General features: G+C 30.5%; 4 protein-coding genes across 9 annotated transcripts; 3 read left to right on the plus strand and 1 right to left on the minus strand.

The window, feature by feature from the left end:
* The first annotated feature begins 128 nt into the window (after nucleotides 1-128).
* On the plus strand, nucleotides 129-2,424 carry DCTN2-p50 (dynactin subunit 2). Its single transcript, XM_035871259.2, has 9 exons — nucleotides 129-381; nucleotides 538-609; nucleotides 676-809; nucleotides 902-1,013; nucleotides 1,094-1,251; nucleotides 1,313-1,559; nucleotides 1,645-1,821; nucleotides 1,893-1,995; nucleotides 2,117-2,424. Exons 1-9 carry the CDS (start codon nucleotides 346-348, stop codon nucleotides 2,293-2,295), a joined length of 1,218 nt encoding a protein of 405 aa, XP_035727152.1. The 5' UTR covers nucleotides 129-345; the 3' UTR covers nucleotides 2,296-2,424.
* A 116-nt stretch (nucleotides 2,425-2,540) lies between these two features.
* RpL27 (ribosomal protein L27) lies at nucleotides 2,541-3,651 on the minus strand. Of its 2 annotated transcripts, none has more exons than XM_035871260.2 (4): nucleotides 3,562-3,651; nucleotides 2,933-3,164; nucleotides 2,718-2,857; nucleotides 2,541-2,620 (listed from the first exon to the last, which is right to left on the minus strand). In XM_035871260.2, exons 2-4 carry the CDS (start codon nucleotides 3,149-3,151, stop codon nucleotides 2,572-2,574), a joined length of 408 nt encoding a protein of 135 aa, XP_035727153.1. In that variant the 5' UTR covers nucleotides 3,152-3,164; nucleotides 3,562-3,651; the 3' UTR covers nucleotides 2,541-2,571. The 2 variants fall into 2 exon arrangements, with proteins under 2 accessions (XP_035727153.1, XP_085512514.1); XM_085656388.1 differs by lacking the exon at nucleotides 3,562-3,651 and adding an exon at nucleotides 3,412-3,540.
* Nucleotides 3,652-3,836: 185 nt separating this feature from the next.
* D12 (YEATS domain containing 2 homolog D12) lies at nucleotides 3,837-8,838 on the plus strand. Its single transcript, XM_035871226.2, has 5 exons — nucleotides 3,837-4,113; nucleotides 4,253-4,363; nucleotides 4,440-7,462; nucleotides 7,550-7,623; nucleotides 7,725-8,838. The coding sequence occupies exons 2-5, from the start codon at nucleotides 4,267-4,269 to the stop codon at nucleotides 7,840-7,842; spliced, it is 3,312 nt and encodes a 1,103-aa protein (XP_035727119.2). The 5' UTR covers nucleotides 3,837-4,113; nucleotides 4,253-4,266; the 3' UTR covers nucleotides 7,843-8,838.
* A 1,651-nt stretch (nucleotides 8,839-10,489) lies between these two features.
* rk (G-protein coupled receptor rickets) lies at nucleotides 10,490-20,183 on the plus strand. Of its 5 annotated transcripts, XM_085659103.1 has the most exons (14): nucleotides 10,491-10,712; nucleotides 11,232-11,389; nucleotides 13,953-14,024; nucleotides 14,158-14,229; nucleotides 14,297-14,365; nucleotides 14,471-14,614; nucleotides 14,755-14,895; nucleotides 15,119-15,184; nucleotides 15,288-15,431; nucleotides 15,553-15,624; nucleotides 15,705-15,997; nucleotides 16,513-16,692; nucleotides 16,754-16,948; nucleotides 17,046-20,183. In XM_085659103.1, the coding sequence occupies exons 2-14, from the start codon at nucleotides 11,262-11,264 to the stop codon at nucleotides 18,458-18,460; spliced, it is 2,991 nt and encodes a 996-aa protein (XP_085515229.1). In that variant the 5' UTR covers nucleotides 10,491-10,712; nucleotides 11,232-11,261; the 3' UTR covers nucleotides 18,461-20,183. The 5 variants fall into 5 exon arrangements, with proteins under 5 accessions (XP_085515226.1, XP_085515229.1, XP_085515215.1 ...); XM_085659100.1 differs by having other exon boundaries at nucleotides 10,490-11,389; nucleotides 16,573-16,692; XM_085659089.1 differs by having other exon boundaries at nucleotides 10,491-11,389.
* The last annotated feature ends 208 nt before the right edge of the window (nucleotides 20,184-20,391 follow it).

Genomic DNA, 20,391 nt, shown 5'->3' on the forward strand with positions numbered 1-20,391 from the left:
GTTTTATATATATGTATATATATATATATATATAATTAAATGGTTCCATTATATTGTAGATTTTGCATGAAATAAAATTATTTCGATATTTCAAATAAATATTTGTGAACTAGATGGAGCCTCAGTGCAAACGAAAATAGAGGGCAGTACATAGGATATCCAATCTTACAACACCGGATAAGTGATCTGTATAACAGTCTACGTGTATACTATCTTTGTCGATCCAATTTCTTACAATTGTCAGATTACTGTCATTTTACCATTATAAGTGCATTTTAATAATAACTATCATTTTTATAAGTACAGAATCATTTCTATTGTACAAGCTTTACATAATTTGTCATAATGGCGGATTCTAAATACTCTGATTTACCTGGAATTGTATGTATTTTATACATTTTATACTTTTATAGATAGTATTTCTATAAAGATCACAAATATATAGTTGTTTTGAATATTTTATATCAGTGTATTTTTATTTTCTTGTGTAATTTTACTAAGATACATAAATTGTTAATAATTAATGATATATTACAGGCATATGATCAAGTTGACGTTTATGAAACAACTGATTTACCAGAGTCAGAACAATTTGAAATTTACTCAGAGGTAAAATAATTATGATGCTGTATAATATATTTTTATATTATGAAACTTAATTTTTTATGTCTCCAGGATGAATCAGATTCCATAGAAAAGTTACATATAAATGCTAGAGAAGCTTTTAGTAAATTTAGAACCAAGACAGTAGGAGACACCAAAGTTGATTTTTCAGATTCTATTTCGCGTAAATCAAGAACAGGTTACAAGTTGGTATTCAACTTACTAAATATTTTTATGTTTAAACTATCATATGAATATATTATATAATTAAGTAATTTTTTATTTTTATTAAATATAGGTTTAGAGATTATGAACTTCCAGGTGAAGATGAAAAAGAAACTCCTATACAAAAATATCAACGCTTGCAATGCGAAGTGAAAGAATTGTATGAAGAAATAAATGCATTGAAGGTAGTATGATGTTACAAATGTTTTTTTCTTTTTTTGTATTTAATAGTTTTATAACATGTGAGTATATTTTGCTTTCTTAGGAAAATGCAAAAGAAGAAAATGAGGAAGTCAAATCTGCAATAGATATAATATCTCAAGTAGAGCAATTAGGAAAAGAAATAAATGATCTAAAATTAGAAGAATCTCTTGGTTCTGGTCTTATGGAATTGCTTTCAGATCCTCAAGGAGCTAGATTGAAGTATATTTTGTGTTCTTAATAAGTGATTGGTATGTAGTTCTTATATAATTGATTGTTTTAGGCAACTGATATCACAAATAGAAGTATTTAGAAACACTGGCATTCCCAAATCAGAAACAGAAATAAAACCAGAGATTACAGAGACAAAAGAAACATCGCCGTCTGGTGTTTTGGAGTACAAAATGATGTATCTTCCAGAAAAAGCTAAAATGCAAGAAATTGCAAGAATCGTGCAATTAGAACAAAGATTATGTTGTCTTGAAAGTGTCATTGGTACATCTAATGAAAATTTTTCTGTTTTTTCACGGGTAATGATAACATTTCGAAGTAATTTATATCTTTCCATTTTTTATTGATTGTGAAAATAATTCTGTACCATCTTACACTTTATAGAATTTGAAATGTCAAGGTATAATGGATGCAGTACAGCAACTAAGTGCAAAAGCTGCACTTTTAGATACTAGTCAGTTGGATGCCATTGAAAGTAGATTATCCGCTTTGATTTACAGGATTGATACTATTGCTCAGAAGAAATCTACTTTGACTCCTGATTCAGAATTAAAACAAAAGGTTTCATATAAGTTATTAGTGAACTATAGAAATTAGATGAAGTTAAGTAATTAATTATTTTTTCATAACAGATCGAAGAAATGTATAAAATAGTGAAAAAGACAGAAAGTATGTCAGATATTTTACCTCTAACTATAAATCGAATGACATCTTTGAGTACTATACATGAACAAGGTCGGTCCAAATATTATACTATACAATGAAGTATAAATATATAAAAATATTCTATTATTATTAAATGAAAGATGATATATATTGTCTTGTATTATAATTGTTATAATTTCTTTTTTAATAGCCGCGAACTACAGTAAGGCAATGAAACAGTTTGAAGATCTACAGAAACAAAATACTCAATTTATGGACAGCAATAAATGTTTACTCGCGGGTGTACAAGAAAGTTTTGCATCAAATTTAGAAGTTATAAAAAATAATATAACGTCGCTTTCTGAACGCGTTGCAAAGCTTGATAAGTAATCAATAGCAGCTAATTAATTAATCATTTTATTGAAATTATTAACGTTTTTATATTTATTTATTAAAACTATAAGATAGTAAAAATTGTACTATGTATTAATGTAAAATAAATTATATTCCTTAAATTAACTGTTCAAGCAATTTTAAATATTAAAAATGATTTTGTTTCAAATATTTCAATCAATATTTTGATAAGGAGTATCAAAGTTTGAATGTTATAATAAGAAAAAATTGGACACACCATATATTTTGAATATAAGTATTTATTTGAAAAGATTAGAATCTTAATTTTTGGAAGAACCATTTATTTTTGCCAGATTTGTACCTGTGAAAAAAATACAAGAATTATTACATTGCAATTAATATTTTTATTGAATGAATCTTGATCTTATAGTAAAATTAACAAATAGAAGTTTACATACCTTTCTTCAAATTTAACACGGATTTGAAATCTTGCCTTCTTTCGTTTCATCGGATCCTTAAGATCTTTAGGAGCTACTTTATCTAACTGTAGTTCTGGTACTGTATATCTTGTAGGCATTAAATGATTATAATTTAAAACCTAAAACAATAATAGTAATATAAATAAGAAAATATAAAGTGATAAAAAAAATATTGAATGTCCCATTCAACTTACTTTTACAAAAGGCTTAATCTTAGAACGTTTGTGTAATTTTCCTTTTCCCATTCTTTTATGGACTTTGCGTGGGTATCTATCGATACCAGCAACCATAGCATGTCCATACTGCTTGTCTGTAGTACCATCATCAAAAGTACGCATTACAATAGCTTTTCTTCCAGCATACCGGCCACTAAGGACCAGTACGACTTTACCACTTTTCATAATCTTCACCATTTTGAATGGTGTCCTGTAATAAAAATATTCCTTTCAATATTATTCAACAGTTACAAGATACATCACAAATTGCTTTATATATTTAGAGGTTATTTTTGATTAATGTTTTCCCCTAATCACATGACACATTTCTTCAAAAATTTAATATTTAACGCTGTCATACTCATAAGAATAACAATCTTCTATTTTTGCATATAACAATATAAAACAAAAATAAAAGTGACATATGAAGATACAATGCTTTTATAATTGAACCTTACAATAGTTCATAGAGACAAAAATAATAGTCAATTCATTTCTCAAATCGAAGAAAAATATTTCATAATCAAAATTACGTTATCAATATTAGTATAATGATTTATAAATAAACGATGTTCTCAGATTCTACCGGACAATAATTATTAACGAACCTCCGTCTTTTCCAGGTTGAAAAAATGGAAAATAGAAACTGCCTTCGTCGAAACCAGGAGGAAAGAGAGATATAGATGCCTAACTGGGACTTCTAAGTGTGCGATATGTACTTTCTCGTTTCTAACTATATTCTCATTGGTGATCGCTTTTCAATGCTTGGGACGATTGTCCAATAGAAATGAAGGATTAAAATTGTAAATAGATCATAGAATTAAATACACGAAGTAATATTACATTTGTGAAGTCGATATATTCTGTAGAGGGTTTTACTCGACTAACGTCCATGTGTCTGATGTATAGAGTTTATGCATTTTGCAGTGATTATAATATAACCTGAATCTGATTTTTCGTACAGCTACATTATTTACAACTTTTCAATAATTACATTTAAAATAAAGTAAGCAGTGAAGATAACTAAAGTATACACTTAAATTATGATATTAATGATTTTAAAAACACATATAAATAATATTTTATCATTTGATTATAAATTGTGTCATAAGTGCATCACTACTATACACTTCCATTCCAAAATTTGTGACAGTGCTCAGGTAAAATAATAAATAGTATTAAATGTATAATTAAAAATAATAAATTAAAAAGTGGATATTTATAAATATAAATTAGATTTTTAATATACACATCTTTTTCTGATAGTTTGATTTTTGAGTGAATTTAAAAATTTTTTAGACTAAATACGCTAAATGAGTAACGTGAAGAATCTACTTGATGATCAAGATCCTGACTACACAATTCCAATATCTACTAATAAAAATCAAGAAGAAGTTTGTGAGGAAAATGGTAAGATCAAATTTTAAAAAATTCTGATACTATTAATGAATAGACTGAATTTATATTAAAATTTGTTATTGATTAGCTCGTTCAACAGCAAGAAAAATAACTGCAATTATTGAAAAGGAATTTTCACAAGAAATAGATGCAAAAAGAAATGAAGTTTTACAAATTCAAGAAAGATTACATAAGGCATTGAAGACTCTACATTTATTGCGATACGTTATCATTACTGATTTCTATAATCGTAAACAATGTCAAGCCTCTCAAATTCGAGAAACGCAACAAGTTCGTATTCATCCAGCAATTAAACAATTGATTGGAAAAAGTCCCAAACGGCCACATAATGATTTTGCTATACCATCTACATCCACGGATCCGCGATTTTTAAATGGATATTCATATCTTTCATCTACGAAAACAAAAACAACTGAGCATAATGTTTTAAAGACTGAGAATATAACAGAATCCTCAAAGGAATGTAATACAAGTATGCAGTTTGAAGATCAAAGTGAAGATGATATTCAACCACCAAAAAAAATTCCACGTTATATACCACCAAAAAGTGGAGTACCAGAACCTGCATGTCCTTCTAGAGGTGTTAGGCATAAAGTAAGAAAACGCATAGTGATTGGCAATATTTCCAAGTGGATTCCACCAGACTGGAGAGAAGATCCTGCCAGTCATAAATGGACAATATATGTACGAGGTAGTAAAGAGGTTTCTAATATTGGAGATTTTGTAAGTAAAGTTAGATTTTTTTTGCATCCAAGTTACAGACCAAATGATGTTGTTGAAGTATCATCTGCTCCATTTCATCTCTCAAGACGAGGTTGGGGTGAATTTCCGCTAAGAGTACAATTACATTTTAAAAATCCAATTAATAAACCAATGGATATTATTCATCATCTCAAATTAGATCGTACATATACTGGCCTTCAAACATTAGGTTCTGAAACTATAGTTGATGTATGGATTTATACAATGGATCCAAGTGTTCTTATACAAGCTAATAATGAAATTTCTGACAGTTCTACAGAAGAAATAAATCCTTGTACTGTCAATGATGTGAAAAAATCTGATTCTATGATCATTGGAACACCACAAAAGTCAAGTACTTCAATTGATTCTGCTACAATAACTGTGAAATCTGAAACAAATGATATAGAAGTTCCTAATATAGACAATAAGTTAAATGATGTGAAAATGCAATTAGATGTATCCGTTGTTAAATCTGAGCCTAATGATGAGATTACTGGACAGTCAATATCATTTATGACAAATAATAATACACTTACATCTAGTTGTAACAGTAATATGACACAATTGGAACAGATACAATTTTCTGTTTGTCATGATCATGATTATATAAATAATTATATATCTAATGAAACTAATTTATTTGTAGAGAATAATATAACTATAGAACATTTACCTGAGATTAATCCAATTAAGAAATCCATAAATTCAATGGTAGAACTATCTGGAAATAATACAAATTCAATAAAAGAATGTTTTAATAATTGGCAATGCACATCTAGTGCAAATACAGAGAAATCTGCTGAAATCAATACTAGCGTAAATAAGGAACATAATATTGAAAAAGATATAAGTGATGAAAATGATAAATATACAAAAGTTGGATCATCGTCATTATGGGTTAAAAATAACAGTAAACTCTTGTCTTCTTTAGAAAGCATTGACTCCAAGACGGATTTAATGAGGAAGGAAGAGGTATGTTCTGAAGAAGTTATCCAAAAAGAACATTTTGGAAATAATATAAATGAGTCAAATAAAAGTACTTCATGTCCAATAAATTTTAAATCAAATTTGCGTCCATTACAAATTTCAATACCTCCTTCGTTTGAACCAGCTGCAGGCAAGCATATGTTAATTTTACAAAATAATAAACGTACTTCAATAGAAGCAAATAATATATGTCCTTCTAAAATGAACATTGTCAAATATGCAAAAAATCATTGCAAAATTGATACAAACAATTGTTTGAGTTATGTTAATTCAAAGACAAGTATACTTATTCCTAGGGGAACTAGTCTCTTGAAAAAACAAACAAAACAAACGGGGAAACCAACTACAAATAATAAAAATGATAATACATATGCAATATTGGAGATTAAACCATCAAATAGTCTCTTGTTAAATTTGAATTCTGATGTACCGGCATTAAAAATAGCAGATAATGCTTCTAACAATACGAAAAATTCGTATAATACAAATTCTTCACATTTAGAAATATCAACATTACAAAAAGATCAAACACTTCCAAAATCAATTAATCATAATGGTAAAATAGGAAAATCAAGAATCATTTTGGGTAAAGATAAATTGAAGCTTCATAGTAAAGAAGATTTATATGACAAAGTTCTTAAATCGATAGAGATTGTAAAAATTACAGATATAGAAGGTTTATTACGATTTATTATACGTAGGATACCTATTGTCACTCCATATGCATCTGATCCAGATTACAAACGTTTACATCCTTATGCTTGTGCGACAGAGGAAGAATATTTTAATCATAATATGGGTAAACGTGCAGCTTATGAATGGTGGCGAGCAAAAACAATACGATCATTTTTACGTAAAAAACTTACTGCGGAAGATAAATTGTGGTCAGTGAAAGAGATAATACTTTGGGCAAGATTGTATGGATATACACCAACACGTTCTTGTTTTGGTATAGATGCAACAACAACAATGAATGGAGCAAAAAGATTACCATGTACAGAGATTTCAGCAACAACATCAACGTGTACAGAACCAATAGCATTTCAAAAGTGGCTTCAAACGTCTTATGATATATCAAAGAATTTAACAACAGATAACGATGATTCTCAAGAAGAAGACATCGACATACTAACTTGTCAGAATCCTGAAAATAATAAAACAACGCAACAAAATTGTTTTAAATTTGATTGTAATAATGAAATAACAACATCTAGAACTATATCCCTTGATCTAGAAGAAAAATTATTACCACTGCATAATTTTATTTGCGAGACAACTAGAAGCATTGGCATTACATTAAAACCGGAGGAAATTGTTCCTAATGTGTTTCATTGCACTGCAAGTCGTGTTATGATAAGGGTAAGATTAGTTAATATGTTAAATATGAAAAATTTTAATTTAAATTTTAAATATACGATATAAAATATATACTCTTTATCTCTTCAGGCCATGGAATGTTTTATAGAAGATATTGTCAGAACATCTTTAGCTAAAGCTTGGGAAAAGAGCAATGGCAAAGAGTAATAATATTTTACAATTATTATTATCTAACATAATATAATAATTAACTACTATAAAATCAGTGACATATATAATCATCACATATTAATTTTATTTACAGATGTCCACAAACTTTGTCGTTGGACGATGTTCGTTCCGCTTTAACAAGTCGAGAAGAGTTCGATATTTTTACAAATGAGGGTTTGGGTTCGCGGTATCAACTTACTACAGAGGACTAGTTAATATTCTCATTTGTTCCAGATATATAGAATTATAAAAGAAGTGTAAAAAAAATAAGAATGTTTATATTTTGAGCATAATCATACATTGAGCAATAACATAGGATGGATATTAAGTATTTTCAGTATTACTAGTATTAATACTAGTACTTACGTTGCAGAAGTACAGAGATTTTTTAGAAAGCAAGGGTGTATATATATATATATATATATATATATATATATATATATATTATATAACTTAATATTTAAACATTTTGAAAATAATATATCTCTGTACCGCTTTTTTTCCATGTACAAAAAATAATCGTTTTGATTTACCATTGTATACATTTACATAGGACTTCCATAGTTAAATTATCAATTTGTAAATTGTAGAATTTTTATATGATGGACACGTAGAAAAAAATTACGAAATTTGAACATTCTAGCATTTAATTTTGTTATTTTCATTTTTTACAAGTTTTTTTTTTTTACTTAAAGGATAAATTGATTGGGGGCATGTAAATATTATCTATAACAACAAATTTCTATATATCTTATTTTAATTTAATCCTATATTGTATATCGATATGACATTTACTATATTTCATTTGTCATTCCTTTTTCTTTTTCATTTTTTTCTAATAGCAATGATTAAGTAGTCGGTGAAAGTTTGTTGCTAGACATAATATATTTAAATGAGATGAATCATGCGACTGAATTTGCATTCAAATAAGTCTGCCTTTTTCGTTATTGAGAGTAAGAAGTCTAAGGAAATAAAATTTGAGATTTAATAGATTATTCTTTGTTTTATTTTGATTTATAATAATTTCGTTTCATTTGGTATCATATTTTGGTATTTCTAATGTTTCATCTTTTTTACAAACGTGCATGCATTTATTACTATTGTAAAAATTTGTATAATCGCTGACAAGAGAATACTCGCACATAAATATTTCTTATTCTCTATTGATCCGATTTCTTATAAAAGGGAAAATGAAATCACGCATATTTATACATTTTAATAAAAAATATCTTCCTTCGTACTTATAATAACATTATTTTCTTTACACGAATAATATCCTTTAATTATAATTATTTCAGTTTTTTTTATAAAACACTTGAATAATTAATGATAAAGTTTAAAAACAGAAAACCTGTAATTATATGTTCTTATGTATAGTATATGCGTATAGTCATTATTAGAACAATAAAAAGGATGTTGAATAGGAGATAAATTAAAGATAATTTGCAATGAAGATAATTGAAGCATCATTATAAAGTAAGATTATACTTATACTAACGATACTCTTACGTGAGGAGTATAGATCGTTTTATCTTCTCACGTCCTTGGTTATGTTGGTATCACTTTATTTTATTTTTTTTATCAATGCAATAGAATTATTTCTACATTATTATAGTTAAAGATTGTTGTAAAGATTTAAATTATTTTCTTTTTTATAGTTGGACATTCGCCAGTTGAATCTTATTTGACATATTTACATGTGGTGTGTAATGTTAGAATAAGAAAGAAAATCGATAAAATTGAAAGTTTCTAAAATATAATATTTTTCCCCATTTTATTTTGATCAACTGACATATTCGAGTACGAAAGTAATGTAAATATATTATGATTTTTTATTAGAAAATTGTCGGAATATTTTTTATTGAATATTTAATTTAATTTTTGATTATCGATTGATTTAAATCGTTACGGATGAGAGATGATCGATTACGTTGTCACGTGATCAAAGAAATGCGATATAAAACTGTATCGAACTTTTTAAAAACAAATTCAAATTCTTATTAATTCTAATAATAAAAGAATTTTGTCATCCGTAGACACCAAAATAAAGAGCTAATAAACTTACGAAACACGCTGTAGAGAGGAAGGATCTGTGCTTATGTATATGAAGATAGGAATCGGAAACGGAATCCGAGGTTACGTGTCCGAGATTCCGCGGGATATATAGGGTGAAGACGAACGATCTATGACGTCAGAGATAAACGCGAAGGAACGTGAAATGGTTTCGTCGTATTCCGAAGCTCGAGCTTTCCAAAAGAACATGTCTTTTTTCTTTTTTACAGGGGTAAAAAAAAGAAAAAAGTAAAAAGAAAAAGACAAGAAAAATGTGAGAAAAAAAATTTTGCACCTTTTTTTACGTTAATCTATAAGTAGGCACATCGTTGTTTCGTAGTTTGTACGCCTTGTTTTTTTTTTTTTTTTTTTTTTTTTTTTTAATAAAGTAGATAAGCTTGAGATAAATGAAGGGGAAAAAAAAAGACAATAATTAACGACAAAAGTAAGTAATATTTTCGTTTTCATTCATTCGACAAATATGCGCATTTATTTTTTCACTTGCATACGAATAAACATTGATACATATATCGTCCTTTCAAATAAAAGATAACGGGTGAGGGGAGAAACTTTCATCCCTTTTGAGTATTTCTTTCTTTGGTGAGAATGAAAGAATAATATTAATAATGAATGTACGTGAATGCATATACGAGGGGAGTTCTCGCGCGCTTCTCAATATTGTGGCAAGGTTTACTACACAGCGAGTAGGGTGAGGGAGAAAGTCGATTGGTCCTAGTTGGAGTTGGCGCGTGCGATGAAAGGGAGAGAGAGAGAGAAAGAGAGAAAGAGAGAGAGAGAAAAGGAAAGAGGGAAGAGAGTGGGGGGGGTCGAAGAAAGGCTAAGCGTGGTGCACAATATATATCGAATGAACGAGAGAGGAAAAATCAGTGTATGAGCATCCCCTCCACCAGGATATTTCGCGCTTGTCGTTCGCCACACTAAGGTCCAGTCAGTAAACGTTCAACGTCGTGGGTGGATGTACATATGTACGTGGTGTGAATGATGCTGGTGGTTGTTGGTCGTTATATATGTATGTATGTCATCTCTTAGAAAATAATTCGTGGTTTCCCTTCCTTTTTCTTCTTCTTCTTATCAAGAAGGAACGACAATAATTATTCGACGGTAATTCGTTAAGTTAAATTTGGTCAATTCGCTGTCGTAGTCGTACGACCATAGACATTTCTTTTGGAAGGTTGCTTGGTTATATTTCGAGCGGAGAAACGCGAGGCGGAATATTCGTGCGTGCTCGGAATTCGTTTCCCTTGGCCCGCAGGCGGCGGCGGCGGCGGTGGCGACGGCGGCGGTAGCGGTGGCGGTGGCGGCGTACGTGCGAGTTTCTGCGGCCAATATCGAGGATAAATAGGGAAAGAAGAAACGAGGAAAGAGAAAAGGAACGGAAGAAAGGGGAGGAAGAAGGAAAAGGAAAAAAGATAAGAGAGGGTTGCCACGATAAAACGTTGCCAGTTTGATCGGCATGCGCCTGCATTCTTTTTATGGCACGATGATCGTCTTGGCGATGATGTTGTCCTGTCGTACATCTTACGCTCAGGACGAAATCATCCTTCGAAGTCTCACTGCGATGGAGACTTGTAACATCACAGCCGATGGACGAGGATTCATATGTCGCGGACCAGATTTTTTATCAGCTTTAAAGAGCCGGTCCTTCGAAAGCATCGTTCTTCGATCGCCGGCCAATATTACTAAACTGCAAGTATCATAAATAAAAAAGATGCATCTTTTAATTGTATCCAATTACAGGACGAAAGTCGCGTGTCAACTGTCACGTTCTGTCTTGTCATTTTTATTATCGTCGCGTTAGTAATAGTAGTAGAATAGTGTAATAGTAGTAGTAGTAACAGTAATAGTAGTAGCAATAGTAGTAGTAGAGTAGTATAGTAGTAGTATTAGTAGTGGTAGTTGTCGCCCTTCGAAGCGCGCCTTCTTGAAGTATGCTCGTATTTTCTCTCTTTCTCTTTCTCTTTCTCTTTCTTTCTCTCTCTCTCTCTCTCTTTTTCTCTGTCTTTTTTTCTGGCTTTTTTCTCGAAGACGCGAATACACGACGCCAAGAGGAATGCAATCTCTCGTAATTTCATTTTTTAACCGAAATGTCGAACGATTCTAGGCGTGCCGTCGTCTATATCTACTTGTAATTCTAACAGGGTTAATTTTCTTGTTTTGTTTAGTTTTTTCTGTTTTTCTTTTTGATATCACATCAAACTATTTATCGAATCGAAGATCATGACAAGAATATTAGTTGATTTTCTATCAAGAGAGACGAATCGTTTGAAAAATATTAACGATGTTTGATTTCAAATATTGCGCGCTTAGGAATTAAATGGCGAAGTAAATTTAAGGTAGTAAAATTAATACTTTTATAGTAATAAAATTAATGTTTTTACATGATAATTTTTAAATTGTATTGAATTTTTTCTAAAAGAAAATATACATATTCATTCATTATTATTACTTTATAATACATAAGATTTACATTGTGCATTGAGAAATAATTTGAGAACAACGTTGTCATATTATATTCATAAAGTTTTGGCGAATAATTTTTTTTTCTTTTTCTTTACTCAAGCTATTAAAAGTTTCTCTGAAAGAGATCTAGAAGTTATGACTGTCGAAACTGAAATTTCTACCAGTCAGTATTTTAGGAGTGTCGAAACTGTTACTCTTTATGTTGCTCGCGTTGTACGAATTATGGTACTGAACGAAAGTATGCTTGGAATGAGAGAACGTTCGTTCGAGTAGACGTGTATGTGATTCTGACAATGAACGATGAAGAGAGAACGATAAGATCGGTTTATTCGAAATGCACTCTTTACTATAAAATTAGTATGTGGCTACATTTATATTTTCATATAATCGAAAATCTTAATTTCAACATATAATTCTATTTTTATGTCAGACTAAATGAATGCGTTGTTTCCTCTAGGATCTAACGTCAATAAATATTAAGTTATCGATCATTATGGAACTGTCGTCGAGTAAACTTTCTATGTATGTATATATATTTTCTCAAATATCTCTTTCTCTCTCTCTCTCTCTCTCTCTCTCTCTCTCTCTCTCTCTCTGTTTCTCTCTGTAAAACTTAAAATATTTGATTATCTACGAGAGAAGAGATGCACACACTCCGTTCGAACTTTTTCTTAGATATGTTTTCGCTTAGAGAAAACGAGTCGAAGAAAATGATTCATGCGAGACCGATGTCGGTCGATCGGTGAGAAATATTTCAGCGCGAGGTCACGGCCGTACTTGACGAATGTGACACTTCAACGTAACCTACCTATACCTGCTCATGTTTCTTTCATTCTGCTCAAATTAATTAATTTCAATGATGCTACAATCTTAAGGACTCCTTTCTTTCTTTTCGAAATAATTCTTTTTAAATTTGACGAAAGGAAGAGAGAGAGAGAGAGAGAGATATATAGAGAGAAAGAGAGAAAAAGAAAGAGAGATAGATAGATAGAGAGAGAGAGAGAGAGAGAGAAAGAGAGAAGACAAATTAAGGACCTATTTGACTCGCGTAGTACGTAGACAAAAATCCAAAATAATATACAATTTGAATTTTTCACATTTTCAAAAATATTATTTTTGTAACTTTGACGAGAAAGAAAGAAAGATAGATAGATAGATACATAGATTGATAGATACATAGATAAAGAGAGAGAAACAGAGAGAGAGAGAGAGAGAGAGAGAGAGAGTATAAATTTTAGGACTCCATTTAATTCATATAACACGTAGGCAAAAATTCGAATTAATATACAGCTTGAATTTTATTTATTTAAAAGAATATATAAAGAATCGTTTATATATATACATATAAAGTTATATATTCTTGAGGTTACTTTATTATGTTCTTTTCATTTCTCTTCTTCTTTTTTCCAAAGTTATCTTTCGAGTGCGGGCGACAATTCCGCGAGCACTCTGCAGATTTAGATTCCAGCAATATTACGGGCTCTAACAGAAAGGTTGCTTGGGTTAGAATTATTTATATCGTTCTTATATCCGTATAACTTTTAGATGTTAGAAGTATGGATATCTTTTGTATGCTCGATTAGATTATACAATATTTATATTTGGAGATAGTAATATTTTTCTAAGTAGACAGAGGAAACATTATTTCGCGTGTCTATTTGAAATAAATTAATATTAACAGGAAACATATTATATATATATATACGCAATTATTAATAAATATTAGATTAATATAAATAAAATTTTATAATATTTATATATTTATTTTTTTTTTTTTAATTTATTTCAGTGACTTGACGAACAACAATATAACGCGTGTTTCGGAGCACGTTTTTCATCAACTTCCTAATCTTGAATTTTTGTGAGTAGATATATATATGTATATATACACTTTTAATCAATAAAATGTTCTCTTATTAATATGACATATTTGATTTTTAATTATACAAAATGTTGTAATAATGAATTAATGATTATTTGTAAAATTTTTCAAGGTCGTTACGACGTAATCATCTATATACAATTCACGAAGATGCATTTGAAAATTTGACGAGTCTTCGAATACTGTGAGTACCTAAATTTTGTCGGTATTATACTTAGATTTTTTTTGTTATTAATATTAATATTTTTCAGAGAACTCGATGACAATTATTTAACAGAAATTCCAATTGCTCTTATAAAACTTGATGCACTCGAAGATTTGTAAGTTTTCTTTCTTTTTTTTTTCTTTTTATAAAATTTATGCTCTGAATATCGCGTCGTACTACTTACATAATCAAAAATAGTTTTTATTCTAATTTCTCACAGATCCATTTCCAACAACAAAGTACAACAACTCGACGGAAATATATTTCAAAGTATTGACAATTTGATATCACTCGATTTACGTGGAAATCCGATCAAACAGATAAACGATAATACTTTTCAAAATCTTCATAAACTTCGTAAGTTGTAAGTATATGTATTTTTTGCGCGAAATGAATATCATCCAACTTTTTCGGTGAATTTTATTTAATCGTATATAAGAAAGGAAGATTTTGAATAATTTAAAAACAAATGTTACATTGAATACGACGAAAAATATGTTACAGGATACTGTCTGATGTAAAAGAAATGAGAATTTTTCCCAATCTCAATGGAACGAGTTCTTTAGAGGTGTTGAAATTAGATCGTGCACGGCTTAAAGCAATCCCACCCGATCTTTGCGTTCAATGTCCAAAATTGAAAAGTTTGTAAGTTTTTCTACGATATCCATCATGAACTTAATTAACAATGCGTGAACAATTTCTTAACGAAAGTATTTTCGATCTCTTTTTGAATACGTGTTTGTATCGAAATTGAAATTGATTACTCTTACTAGACTGCTTGCGAAATGTAGGTCTCTCTGTTCATCTTATTGCACAATGACATAAGAGGAGACTAGCCACACGCACATATAATATATTTTCATTTCAGTGATGTGAAATCGAATTATTTGACAAAAATCCCAAATTTAAGAAATTGCCATAATCTTCGCGTCTTGTAAGTATGTGAGTTATATTTGCGTTTAAAATTTTACGTATTATATATTTATTATTTATCATCAATTTTATTTCATACAATATATACTTTAATCTTGTTTTAGAGATTTGGCAAACAATGCGATCTCGTTGATATCCGATGCACCCTTTAAAACTTTGAACATGTTACATGATCTTTTATTAGCAAATAATAATTTGAAAACTATTTCGAGAGATGCATTTTCTGGATTATCGAAACTTCAAGTTTTGTAAGTTATGTTCTCTTTAATGGTTTCAACATATTATAAATTTATAATTAAAATACATATAAATAGGAATGTAAATGTTGGTAAATACTGTTGACACGTTTCATGTATAGTTCTCTTTTAGGGATTTAGAAAGTAATTACATAGATTACATTGATCCTGGTGCATTTACAGAGACAAAACATTTGGAAGATTTGTAAGTATAAATAAAGTATAAAATTTCGAATAGGTTTCTATATATTATGCTAGTATATAAATTTTTCTCGATTTTTTTAGAAATCTTGGAAACAACGTGTTCCCAACTTTACCAGTTAACGGACTCGCAGGATTGTTACATCTAAAAACTTTTAATAATCCAGCGTTAAGACAATTTCCGTCACCCGACAAATTTCCACGCGTACAAACCATGGTTCTTTCCTACGCTTATCATTGCTGTTCATTTCTATCAATCGAGATAGAAGACACCGTAACAAAATCATCATTGCAAGAATCTGTTTTATTCCCTACGGATAATGAATTTGATATGACCTTGTGGAATTCCAGTTTTGGCGATGTTTGGCCTCATCTAAGTAAGTTATTAATATTATTTTTATTTTGTATTCGTGTAATATGTGAATGAAATAAGAATATGCTACCAGCTATGTTGAGAGAAAGATATTTTTAAGAATTTCGTTTTATTTATATTGTTTATATTTATATATATATTTGTATATATACACGTGCACATTATTTATATATGCTTACATGGAATCATTTGCGCGCCTGTATTGTCATATATCTAATGGAAATAAGAGCAGACTTTATAATTCACAGCCAACTGAATTACTACTAAGGTTGCATCTTGCATGATATAGAATAAAACATGAAAAAGGTAAGTTGCTTAATACATAACTCGTCAGGATTGTAAAACTAACACCAAGCTGATGTGAAATTCATAATTAATACAATTAACATATTTGATACATACATTTCACAGCTCTTGTTACACTTTGTGTACAGTACAAGAAATACCTCATTCAAGAAGTCTTGCATGCGTTAGATTGACAAACAGTCAAATCAGTACTATAGCAATTATACTTTTTAGATAATTTGAGCGATAAATTTGGGTCGCAACTAAACGAACTTTGGGATAACTTTGGTCCAGATTTTACATATTCCGGGAACGTACCTCCCTACAGCGAGGACTACATTGAGGAACAAATTGGGCAGAATGCAGTACCGGGACAAACAGTGCCTTCTCATGTTCAATGTTTACCACAGCCTGGTTGGTATTTTATTACATTCCTATCGTGAAGTATGACTTTTAATTTATAACAATCTTTCAGGTCCATTTTTGCCGTGTCAAGATCTGTTCGATTGGTGGACGTTACGCTGCGGAGTCTGGATAGTTTTTCTACTTGCTATGCTTGGGAACGGAACTGTAGTATTCGTGTTAATATTTTCGAGAAGCAAGATGGATGTACCTCGATTTTTAGTATGCAACTTGGCTGCAGCTGATTTTTTTATGGGTGTTTATTTAGGTGAGCGTCAAAAAAAAGAAAATATTTTCTCAATTTTAATAACAATAATAATAAATAGAAATAAGTCAAAGAGTGGAGCAATGTATCTGGTTTATAGAAAAAAAAAATGTTATAGGTTTATTGGCTGTGCTTGATGCATCTACTCTAGGAGAATTCAAAATGTATGCCATACCTTGGCAAATGTCGGCAGGATGTCAATTAGCAGGATTTCTTGGTGTCCTGAGTTCCGAATTAAGCGTCTATACCCTAGCTGTGATCACCTTAGAAAGAAATTATGCAATAACCCATGCGATGCATCTCAATAAAAGACTTTCGTTAAAGCATGCCGTGTATATCATGACTATAGGCTGGGGATTTGCCACATCAATGGCTACTCTACCGCTTTTCGGTATTTCCGATTACAGGAAATTTGCGATATGTTTACCATTTGAGACTAGTGGCATTGCAGCCTTAATTTACGTAGTCTTCCTAATGCTCATCAATGGAGTAGCATTTTTAATTTTAATGGGCTGTTATCTCAAAATGTACTGTGCAATACGTGGCTCGCAAGCTTGGAATTCGAACGATTCTCGTATCGCAAAACGAATGGCACTTCTTGTATTTACAGACTTTTTGTGTTGGTCACCGATAGCATTCTTCTCGCTTACCGCAGCTTTCGGGCTACAATTAGTGTCCTTAGAGCAAGCAAAGGTATTCGCTGTTTTCGTGTTACCATTGAACTCCTGTTGCAATCCTTTTCTCTATGCTATTCTTACGAAGCAATTCAAAAAGGACTGCATCTTAATATGTAAAGCTATTGAAGAATCTCGCGTGACAAGAGGAATCGGTAGATGCCGGCATAGTTCGAATTTCAGTAACCGCCAAACACCAGCCAATACGAATAGTCTGGTAGACAGATCTTCTAAGGAGCATCAAGCACCATGCGTCTGTACTTCGAAACTCTTGGAAACGAGCCAGTGCCCCAGTTATCGATGGTGGGGAGCTAGATTTCTTTGGCCTTGCGCGGCCGATCAAAGACAACGTTATACACGTAACGATCACTACGCTTACCAAATCGCCGAAATTCAACAGAAACAGCATAAACGTGCTTCGTCGGTTTCCTCTAGCGAGAACTTCTCTTCATCTCGTTCGGATTCCTGGAGACAAACTCATCATTGTGGTATACCGTTGAGATTATTGGATCCCAAACGAAGAACATCGTCTTGGTTGGTCACTAGGAAACCATCGCAAGATTCCAACCTTAGTTCATCCCGTAATGACTCATCGGGTTCAGCAGCTACCGCCAGCACCAGTACGTGGCGTATGTCAAGGTCAACAGCCTCTTTAGAAATCAGTGCACGTAATACTCCAAGGCCTATTAGGCCTAAGCCACGACTGACGCGACAACTTGCGATTCAAGAACCCGAACCACCTGCGTCACCGTGTAGATTAGCTGTACGTTTGTTGGCTACTATCCCTTCGGCTGCTGAGATGAGCGAACAGCAAGATGAAGAAAGTGCCGTACCTAAATAGAAATAAATTAAAGAAGGAACGATGCGAGACACGTTTCAGTATTAAGAATAAATAACGAGATACCTGCCATGTTTTTTATCCGAATTCATGAAATAGCGTACGATGCGTTTTCGATTTCTACGGGAATCGACGTTATCGCTAAGATTATTTGAAAATAATTAGGGATAGGATAAAGAGCTGATATGCATGCTATAAATTACGTATAGGTACGAGAAGGAGAGATGTGATTTTATTGAACTTATTGCCTTTATCCTATCACCAAATATTAGTATAAGCAAGCGTTGGTATACTATTACTTAAATAATATAGCACTTGTCAAATAATTCTAAAGATAGATAATTCAGTCAAATACCGTTTAATATGCTAACGGAGCAGACTGTAAAACCAATGTAGTTCCAATGCTCCTTGCGAGCATTTGTTATATAAAATATTTGTTATATAAATGATTTAAAATGTTAAAAAACAAAAAACGAATTTATATTAATGGCAATTATTCATGTTGTTAGTATTTTCATATTACAAGACTGATAGCAGTTTATTTACTACATAATATCAAGAGAAGCATTCCAACATGTACGAGCGCTAATAATTATTAGCGCAGTCTGGGCATGACAAAACAAAGTTTTATCAATTTCCAAATAATACATTTCTTAATTATATATAACAAAGTATTTATTCTATTCGTTCCTTTCATTTCTTTTTTTAAATAATTTCTCAGAGACATTAGAGCAATAATGATTAAGGTTTTATTTATATAATTTAACATCCCAGGCTGTGCTGTTTTTTTGTTTTTTTTTTAACAAAATATCACGATAAAGACAATATCACACTTAATGAAAATGTATGTTCTGTTGCTTCTTTTCGATACAATACATTATAAAAAACGTCTTATGTATAATAATATATTTATAATGTATTTATAACAATTCATTGAAAAAAAAAAATAATGCGAATGAAGTTACTGTATCACACATATACATACGTTCATATTGTTGTAAATGTATTTTTCAATTAATTACAACGATGAAGTCATGTACGGGATGTTAGGAAAAACACGGGAATATATAAATAAATGTTGTATATGTAATATCATTCATCCATCCTACGCGCTCTCGTCGATTAATTTCGTTCAGTATTAAAGCTTATGATGAATGAATATTATATATGATTTAAAGACTAACGAGATGTTAGTTGTACGCTAAATAAAGTTATGATAAAAGGAAGTATGTCATGTAACATCAATCGATAATTTATTGCATTGATGAAAGTGGATAAACTATTTCTATTAACGAAAAATAAAATAAACAATTTTATTCTTACGTATGGAGAGTGAAATGTTTAAGAGATTAATATTCATTATATAACAAGATTCTGAGATCAAAATAGTAAATTCGAAATTATTATATTCTAGTCAGATATTTACTAGACATCTTATGCACCAATAAAAACAAACTTTTCTTCTTCTTTTTTTTTCCTTTTTTTCATTATTCCACTAATTCAAGATAGTAATTATGATAAATTGTATCCTGCACATGACATAATTAATAATCTTATTTAACGAGAGCAAATACGTGTTCACATTACATTTGGAGGCTGCCATTCTTTTTAGGAATAATGATGAATTCACTAATAAACATGTTTTATTAATAATATAGAGAACAAAATGGGTGATAAGAATTTCGTACTATGATAGTATTGTAAGAATACAATTAACATTTATAAGGTGCCAATAAATTTATCTTCTACATGAAGTGTAGAAAAATATAGATCGATAACGAAAATAATTAATCCTTTTCTTGTTTCATAAAAGAACAAAATCCTCTCCATTTCTCCCTTTTAGATATTCGTTAAATAATCCCTTTTTTAAATACACGTACAGATTCTTCGATAGATTATTCAAACTTATAAATCATTTATAGATCACAATTTTA

Source organism: Vespa mandarinia, chromosome 1 (assembly GCF_050613455.1).
Source record: "Vespa mandarinia isolate Hongniang chromosome 1, ASM5061345v1, whole genome shotgun sequence".
Taxonomy (NCBI): domain Eukaryota; kingdom Metazoa; phylum Arthropoda; class Insecta; order Hymenoptera; family Vespidae; genus Vespa; species Vespa mandarinia.